At 42.0% G+C, this 10,000-nt stretch overlaps 1 protein-coding gene across 1 annotated transcript in view; it reads left to right on the top strand.

Moving 5' to 3' along the window:
* The window catches only part of LOC125307896 (calsyntenin-2-like), a 70,680-nt gene that overhangs the window by 51,445 nt on the left and 9,235 nt on the right, over window positions 1-10,000 (top strand). Inside the window, exons 7-9 of the mRNA XM_048264026.1 lie at window positions 221-478; window positions 878-999; window positions 8,509-8,671. Of these exons, the coding sequence (XP_048119983.1) occupies window positions 221-478; window positions 878-999; window positions 8,509-8,671 (543 nt within the window). The remainder of the gene's footprint in view (window positions 1-220; window positions 479-877; window positions 1,000-8,508; window positions 8,672-10,000) is intronic.

Raw genomic sequence — 10,000 nt, 5'->3', positions numbered from 1 at the left:
TAAATTATTTGTTTTCAATTGGACCTTTTGTAGGATACGGCACAGTCTTTTTTGCCTTATTTTGTAGGACCTGTATTTTCAGAAGAGAGTGTACCTTTGTGGTACTGTATTCACGCAGAATGTTTCAAGAATGTACCCCCCCCCCGCTTATCCCTCTTTCTCTTGCTATCGCCCATGGAAACCACCCTCTCCTCCCTTGTAACCATGACGATGACCCCAGGGGCATCCTCAGGCAGCACAGACTTGCTCCCCGCCCCAACTCGGTCCACCAATTGGACATCAGCATTGGTGACAGAGGGGGGTCGCGACGGTGACCTCATCTTCCACTTTGATGGGAGGCAGGCAGCAAAGGTCCCTGATTGGGTGGCACCGGGCAACCTGACGGACCAGTTCACCATCGCCACCTGGATGAAACATGGGCCCAGCCCTGGCCAGCGTGCTGACAAGGAGACACTGCTGTGCAGCTCAGACAAAACAGGTGCACCACATACACACACACATTTACACATGAACACACACACACACACACACACACAGACACCACACATGTATACATATACACATAAACCCTAGCTTATATATATTCACATACCACATGTACTGTACATACATTATGTAACATAACAAAAGCCATTGAAGACACACTTACTTACTCACATAAAACTGGCCTCTATCTCTATCTCTCTCTCTATCTCTCTCTTTCTCTCTCTCTCTCTCTGTCTCTCTTTCTTTCTCAGATATAAACAGACATTATTACTCTCTGTATGTGCATAACTCTCTCTCTCTCTCTCTTTCTCTCTCTCTCTCTCTCAGAGATGAACAGACATCATTACTCTCTGTATGTGCATAACTCTCTCTCTCTCTCTCTCTCTCTCAGAGATGAACAGACATCATTACTCTCTGTATGTGCATAACTGTCGTCTGGTGTTTCTGCTGCGGAGAGCAGACAGCCTCACAGACTCCTTCAGACCAGCAGAGTTTCACTGGAAGCTGGAACAGGTCAGGGGTCACATCACACACACACACATGCACCACGTACACACACACACTCTCTCTCACACACATGCACACATACTTCCATATTCACAAACTGCTTTTTCCCCAACTTATCCATGTGGGACCTTAATCAAATGAATTTGCTCTAATCTTTTCCAAAGGGAAAATATTTTAATTCACTTTAATTCACTTTAATTTTTAGCATGTAGGGAATGTTCCTTGTGAACATGCTGACACACACTGACACATACACATGCATACGCACAATTCCCAAATACACACATACAAAAAACTCCTCAATAAGTTGTTTACACAGTCTGTTTCTTTCTGACTCACATACATGCATGCTCACACTGTCACACATGCACACACATATACACACTTTACCGTTGGATGTTTTTCAGTCTTTCTCATCTTTTGATTGACAGTTGAGCCTGTCAAAAAAACAAATGAGTCATTTTTTATGGGGTCAGCTGCATTTAGGCACACACACATATAAATATACCTACACACATAAACACACACACACACACACACACACACACACACACACACACACACACACACACACACACACACACAGACCAATTGAGGTGCACAGGTCACAGAGTTCACCATGGTGCCTGACTGCGGTTCATACTAGTCCTTCTGAATCAGTGCATGAATGGCACTTTCACAGAAAGCGTGTACAGTATAGTGTGTATGGAAGTAGTGTCTCACAGAGTGTGATGAGCACATTGAATAGACCGGTTTCAGGTCCCTAACAACCGTCGTCAAGAACGAACAAGCAGTTTGTTTAACACAGACAGCACATAGAAAGCAAGCTTGCTGAATTTGATATAAGATGAAGAACTTACTTCTTTGTGTAAGATGAAGAAGTTACTTGCAAGCCCGTGTCTACTTTCTATGGACTTTTTTACCATGTCCTCTTCTATGCTGTGGTATGCTGGGGAGGAAGCACAAAGAAGAAGGTTGCTGGGTGACTAGACAGGCTAGTAAGTAAAGCTGGCTCTGTCGTGGGAGCCGAACTGAGACCCTGAGCAAACTGAAGAACATCTTGGACAATGAATGTCATCCACTCCACAGCACTATTATAAAGCAAAAGAGCTTGATCAGCTGGAGACTGCGCTCACTGTCATGCACAACTGACAGGCTGAGGAAGTCTTTTGTCCCCAGGGCCATTGAACTGTTCAACGCTTCACTAAAGGGAAGAGGAGAGATAGACTCCTCTGCATAGTCTGTCTGCCTCTCCACCCTCTCCATGTTTGAGTACTGACTGCCCACTACTGCTTTACTACTGTTTTCCTACTGTTTTACTAATGTCCACAGCCTAATGTTTTTACTACTGTTTTTACTGCTACACTGTTTTTCATGCTATATTAGCACACATGACCATTGGCTTCTGCTACAATACCGAATGGCTGTAACCCTATTACCTCAACCTATTCTTGCATTGATATATTTTTTTTATACTACCTTGTCTACATTATACATTACTCTCTTATTTGTCCATATTTATTTATGCTGGTCTCTAGACCTTATTCTTGCACTGTTGCACTGTTGGACTACTGTTGGACTACTTTTTGCACCTTCACCATGACACTCACTCTCTTGAGCACCTTACCTTGCACACAGAATCACAGGCCCAGTCCCAGCCCTGCCACTGCAAGCGCCTAATGCTTGATCATCCTTAAGCACACTGTGGATTTTTTAAATTCAATTTATATAGTATATTTCGTTTTTTAGTTTTTCTTATCTTCTACTGTCTCTATTGTACAGTGGAGTTTTGTTATATGTATATACTTTTCTGCTGTAAGTGCATGTTGTGTGTGATGTCTGTATGTTACTGAGACCTTGAATTTCCTCTTGGGGATCAATAAAGTATCTATCTATCTATCTATCTATCTATTACAGTTTTTCCTCTTGAGCATGAAGATAACATTTGTGGCATAACTTAGTAACTTCAGAATGCATGCTTTGAATCCAAATATCTAGCCTATTAATACTTAATTAATCCTACTTTATTGGCGTTTTCAACATTTTCAGATTTAAACAGACACATCATAACAAATGAGATCAGTGTCTTAGTAAATGGCTCTGGATTTGCTTGTCCTCTGAATTCGTCCTTAACGACGGTTGTTAGGGACCTTAAATCGGTTTATAATGAATGACACACATGATGCACACTGTCACAAACATATCCACTTATGGACATAAAGGCAAACACAGAGAGGGGGTGGAGAGAAAGAAACTCACCGGCACACACACACACACACACACACACACACACACACACACACACACACACTACCAGACAACCATACAGCATGGTATCATTTCTCCCATTTCCTGTGGTGTCAACTTTCTTTTAAAGTTCATCCATCTCTCTCTCTTTCACTCCTCTCTCCATCTCTCTCCCTCTTCCATTATATATATTTCTCTCTCCATCTCCATCTCCATCTCTCTCTCTCTCTCTCATTTCCTCTCTCCCTCTTCCCCATGCAGCCAGATAGGATGCAGAGGAAATGCAGATTAAAGGCGATCAGTTTGGACGGGAGAAAATGAGAGAGGGATGAAGAGAGGAGAAAAATATAATAAGAGAGAGAAGAGGAGAGTGGGGAAGCATAGAGGAGAGGATAGAGGGCTCTAGAGCAGAGAGAATGAGAGGAGAAGGGAGAATTTATTACAGTTTTTGCCCATTGCTTACACGAATAAAATGCTTAGACCAAAGCCTCAATACCTAAACTTTGTGTAGCATACCTTAAACACTGTGTAACCATAGCTTAAATATTTTTTTTCTGCTTTGCACATTGTTTGCAATTCTGCAACACACTTATTGCGAAACACTACACACGATTTTTTAAAAAAAAGTGAAATCTCCTGTTATCATTGAGAAAACACTTCTATTCAATTCATCTGGTAATTGGTAAAACCCACACACATACCTGAAAACACATACAGACAAAAAACTGAACACCAGTCAGTCTGAGGCTTAGCACTACAAATAGACTTCAGGTAAGATATTCTGTACCTGTTCAAGTGTGTACTTTTACAATGAGTTCTGGTTTACAGTTCGGTATTTGCCCCTTTACTTCCCATTTCTAAAACCTATCGAAGAATTATTTTCAGTGCGCCAATAAAAAGTATAGGACCACCAACCACATACCTGCATGCCTCTTTTGCAAGCAATGGAAAGGGGAATGCAGAGACATTGAGGTGGGGTCAGTTTAAGGGTGCATACTGTATGGCACACAAGGTGATATTTTCCCCATTGCTTAGCCTGAGAGGACATCACCTGCGATGTCAACAAGGGCTTGTGGCCAGATCTGAACAGAAGACAAGATCCATAAGTTTCATTTGAGTTTCATAGAAGACTGAGTCTGAGAAAATTACAATAACAATAGAAAGAAAGATTGCAGTGTTTTATATGAAACACATCAGTGTGTTGCTGTTGATTTGAAAGAGTAATTCAAACGGTGCATGTATGTATGGTTTTGTGCAATAATTACCGGTACATTTTTAGAGACGATTGTTGAGTTTTGATTGCAGTGTTTCATTTTGGCATAGATGTGAGTTGTTTATCTCCAAGTGCTATGTCTTATATGGCTGTGTGTAGAGTTTTCAAAGAAAATCATAACCAACACACCCTTTACCTAAGGGGGAGAGGAGGAGGAGGAGAAGAGATGAGAGGATACATGAGAGGAGAAAAAAGGGGGTGAAGAGAGGAGAGGAGAGGGGAGGAGAAAAGAGGAGAGAGAAAGAAAGGATATGACAGGTGTGAAATAAGGGAAATGAGTTTTCACCCTTCCCCACTCTCTCTCTCTCCACATCCCTCTCTCCCTTCTTCTCTCTCTTTCTCTCTCTCTCACTATCTCTCTTTCTCTCTCCTTCCCTCCTTTCCTATCCTGTCACGAATAAAATTCTGTTCTCTTATTATAACTAGATGTACCGCATAGCGGTACAAAATATGACCGCCGCTCAGTCCTGTACATCCGTTCCGCGAAAATAAATCACACTTCAATTTGTCTCCATCTTTTACTCCATCCCCCACTCTTGAAACTTTTGTGTATGCTTGTTTGGCATGCCTGAGTGTGTGTGTGTGTGCGGCTGCCCAGAAAGTAGCCTACTGGTGCTGAAAAGGTGAATAGATTGTAAAATAGCCAAGTAGGGCAGTTCATCACAGTTCATCCATTGCAACTGGATTGATGAAAGGTCACTTGCACCTGTAGGCTACATTGTATTTGGGAAAAGCAAAAGGTATCAGCATAATATTATTTATTTATTTATTTATTTATTTATTTATTTATTTATTTATTTATTTATATATAAACAAAACATCTCTGCCAGTTCCATGCGTTTTCAACAGCTATCAAAACAAAGGTCATTTTGGATGGATAGATTTTTTTTGTGAATGTTTTTCTTCTACATAAGATTTTAGTCATCTTTAGTTCATGTAATACTTTATTGTCAATGCACAAATTAAGTAACAGTAGTCTGAAACGTTATTGTTAATGCACAAATTAAGTAACAGTAGTCTGAAACGAAATGCTGTTTTACATATAACCAGTGGTGCAAATGACAAAACTGACATGTCAAATGGGCCTTGATGAAATCGTCGCTAGACTGCACATTTTAGCAGGGCCAAAGTTGAAAAACTGTTGTCCGTTATTGTTTGTGCAAATTTAGGCTGATTCATGTTCCCTTGCATTGTGTAACTGAGGTCCATGGCTAGTCTGGCTTTCACCAGACCAAGCTCAATCTTTTAAGAAATCAAAAAATAAATAGCGGGCAGATCAGGCTGGGTTCACCCAGCCTAGTCCATAGGCACCGATATTGTTTAATTTTCGATTGAGATATCCACGCTCTGGCTATTCTAAATGCAAAATGCATCAGGGAGTTATGACAAAACTGTAACTAACAAACTAGATCCTAATAGAAAGCTGTTAGCTTCCCTAAGCTACAAGGTAGGCTTATAAGGTAGGCCTATTTACAACATAAATTGTCAATAGGCTATGCTGGCGACACAAATAAAATCTCCTTTGGAAACCAATGGCTTCGCCTTACAGTATCAAAGCGGACTTAAACTGCCATATCGTTGGCGAAAAGTTGTAATAAAATTCCGCAGCTCCATGAGTCAAGGAAAGCAATGAAGTAGCCACTTCTAAATGGGACCCACTAAGTATAAGTATAAGTATAAGTATATATACTCTTTTGATCCTGTGAGGAAATTTGGTCTCTGCATTTATCCCAATCCGTGAATTAGTGAAACACACACAGCACCGGTTACAGGTCCGAAGTGCTAACCAGTAGGCTACAACTGCCCACACTACATAGTAGCTTAAGGTGTGTTGCTAAAGCAGCCATAATGAAATGAAGGTGTCATTGGATACTTCACACACCGTGCTTTTTAATTTCACAGACTACAACTACCAAGCTGGAATCAAAGCACATCGATTCCCCTCTCATACCCTGCACGCACTTAAAACAAAATAAACAGAAGTCTCAGTCTCCCGCATGTATAGGCAAAACTGTATCAGACCCGGTTGTAGCGTTGGTAAATCTTCCATTGCACAGAATGATTTTTTGTAGTATACGTGCAACAAATGACAGTCGAAAGATACAATTACAGCTGCTATCAATTTGCTTGGTATAACGCATTTATAGTTTTCTACAAATGCAATCAATCAAATTGGCCTCCATCACTCAACCAACACTACTTGGTAACATTACCTAGGTCCTTATTGATATTATAAGATTAGCATTACCTGCAGTAAAAACCAAGCATGTCCGATAAACATCCTCAGATTTATTTCAGCTTCAAGAAGAAATGGAAATTACATTTCATGTGAACATCATCCTATCCTTATTAGGCGTTCTCTGCGGTAAACTACACTCCTTGTATGGAAGCGTCCATTGTTTTTCCAACCCACTTAACTTCCAACAAAATTAAGTCTCACTGCAGCGGCATGCATCTAGTGGACAAATGACTACTTATTGCCAATACTGGAAATGCAGCCATGATGATGATGATGAATATTTATTTTGGCTTTCTTTTTAATCCTACTGAATTTGTAGGCCGTTCTAATACCGATAGTATGTGGGTGCCTGTGTGTGTGTGTGCATGTGTATGTGTGCACCGCCATCTACAGGCCAATGAGTGTACAGTCACTAAATGTACACATAACCTAATTTTTTTAGACCCCCATGGATGAAATTCTACGAAACTTGGCATACCCCAGAGAATGCCAGGTCAATCATACACATAAAATTTGGTGCAGTTCTGAACATCTTAACTGAAGATAGGGACGATTAAAGCAGAATAATATTGCATTTTCATTTTTTTTGCGGGGTGCAAATCACAAATGAGTGATTATGGGCCAGATTGATGTGGGCCCTTGAGACCAACATACCATAAAGATTCTTCATCCTCAGTGCCCGCGGTTCAGGTAGTTATTTAGGAAAAACTGCATTTTTTTGGGTTTCGGGGGCCCAGCACGGGGAGTGCCCCGGGGCGAAAACGAAATTTTTCCGTAAAAGTCTAGTGGGGCTACATACCCACCAAATTTCATGTGCCCGGTGGTTGATTGTCCGGGTATCGACCAAAATTCAGGAAGTAGATGGCGGGGAAAAAAAAAAAAAAACAATCCCTATATAACCTATTGGCAAGCTGGCGGCGGTCATAATAATAACATCTATATCTGTCAGTGCGCTAGATAGTCTTTTAATCGACTGGCATGTTCTATGTTTACTGTGAAGCATCCATGCACACACACACACACACACACACACACACTACCATAAAACCATACAGCATGGTATCATTTCTCCTATTTTCTGTGGTGTCAACTTTCTCTTAAAGTTCATCCATCTCTCTCTCTTTCACTCCTCTCTCCATCTCTCTCCCTCTTCCATTATATATATTTCTCTCTCTATCTCCATCTCTCTCTCTTTCACTCCTCTCTCCATCTCTTAACAAAGCTCCATAGGAGTCCATAAGTGTGATTGACATCCATCACTTACCCCACTTCGGCTCTGTTAGAGTCTGAATCCCTCCTCACCTGTTCACTACATCTCTACACTACACTCCAATATTGCAAAGCCTCCCACCGGCTCCTTCTCCCTCGTTTCACTTTCAGTTCTAAGTGCAAATGGCCCCTTGACATCAGAACCATGGACAGCAACTAAGCCAGACATGTTTATTCTCAGCACTCTCTATTACAGTAAACATGCCTTTGGATGAACTTGAGAAGCATGCTTGGGAAGACACACAATCACGCAAATACAAACACACACACACACACACACACACACACACACACACACACACACACACACACACACACACACACACACACATGCACAAAACAACTGAGGTGGTATGCGGGTTGTTATTATGTTAGAAAGACACACACACACACACACACACACACACACACACACACACACACTATTATCATTATTATTGGTTAAATCTTCCTCGCTGTGCCTCTGTCTGTCTGTGTTCTCTTGCAGATCTGTGATAAAGAGTGGCATTATTATGTCATTAATGTGGAGTTCCCCATGGTGACGCTCTATGTGGACGGTGTGACCTATGACCCATACCTGGTGACAGACGATTGGCCCATTCACTCGTCTCACATAGACGTTCAACTGACTGTAGGAGCCTGCTGGCAAGGTGTGTGTGTGTGTGTGTGTGTGTGTGTGTCTGTGTGTGTGTGTGTGTTTGTATAATATTGTGTATGTGTGTGAGTAAATGAGTGAGTGTTTACATGTGTCTGCACCTACATTTGTGGGTTTGTTGGTGTGTGTGTATGTGTATGCTTGTCTTTTTCACATAATAACCCCACGCACCATCACCACCACCACCACCACCTCAGTTGATGTGTGTGTGTGTGTGTGTGTGTGTGTGTGTGTGTGTGAGGTGTGTGTGTGTGTGTATCGTGTGTGTGTGTGTGTGTGTTATGTGTGTGTGTGTGTGTGTGTGTGTGTGTGTGTGTGTGTGTGTGTGTGTGTGTGTGTATGTGTGTGTGTGTGTGTGTGTGTGTGTGTGTGTGTGTGTGAGTGTGTATGTTACATGAATCTGCTCTTATTTCTCTCTGCACTCTTGCAATGAGTGGGCAGCACAGAGACTTGAAGAAGGGATTAGAGACCCTGAATAGTAAATGAGTAGAGAGAGTGTTCTATCTCTCTGAGGGAGCACTAAGCCTCTCTCTTTCACACACACACACACACACACACACACACACACACATACACACACACACACACACACACACACACACACACACACACACACACACACACACACACACACACACACACACACACACACACACACACACACACACACACACACACACACACACACACACACACACACACACACACACACACACATCACACACACACTCCACACTGGCAGACGACTCAACTCAGGCTTTTGTCCTTCTTTTCATTCTCCAACCAAAGCCTCTCTCTCGCTCCCTCTCTCTGTTCTTCCTCCCCTCTGCCCCGCTCTCTTCCTCCCTCCTTTTCTTTACTTCTTTCTCCCTCATTCCTTCTCTCCCTCTCTTTCTTCCTCTGCCCCTCTCTCTCTCCCTCTACCTCACCCTTTTGTTCCTTTGGGGGAGATTTCCATAAGTGGATTGTAGACTAAATTGTCGTTAGGGACATGTACTGCTGTTTGAGGCCTAGGGCCACAACTAATGTAGTGTTTGTGTAGCAACTATCTGTTTGTGTGTCTGAGTGCATATGTGTATGTTTGTGGATTGTTTTTCATTTGAGTATATTTGCATATTTGTGTATGTATTTCAAAGTGCATTTGTGCCTTTGTATGTGTGTGTGCATACGTGTGTGTGTGTGTGTGTGTGTGTGTGTGTCTGTGGCTGTGTTTGTGTGTGTGTGTGTGTGTGGGGGGTGTGCCTGTGTGTGTTTGGGTGTGGGTGTGTGTGTTAATGTGTGCCTGTGTGTGTGTGTGTGTGTGTGTGTGTGGGGTGTGCCTGTG

The sequence above is a fragment of the Alosa alosa genome, chromosome 15 (genome assembly GCF_017589495.1).
Source record: "Alosa alosa isolate M-15738 ecotype Scorff River chromosome 15, AALO_Geno_1.1, whole genome shotgun sequence".
Taxonomy (NCBI): Eukaryota; Metazoa; Chordata; class Actinopteri; order Clupeiformes; family Clupeidae; genus Alosa; species Alosa alosa.
This window is presented reverse-complemented; position numbering and strand designations above follow the sequence as displayed.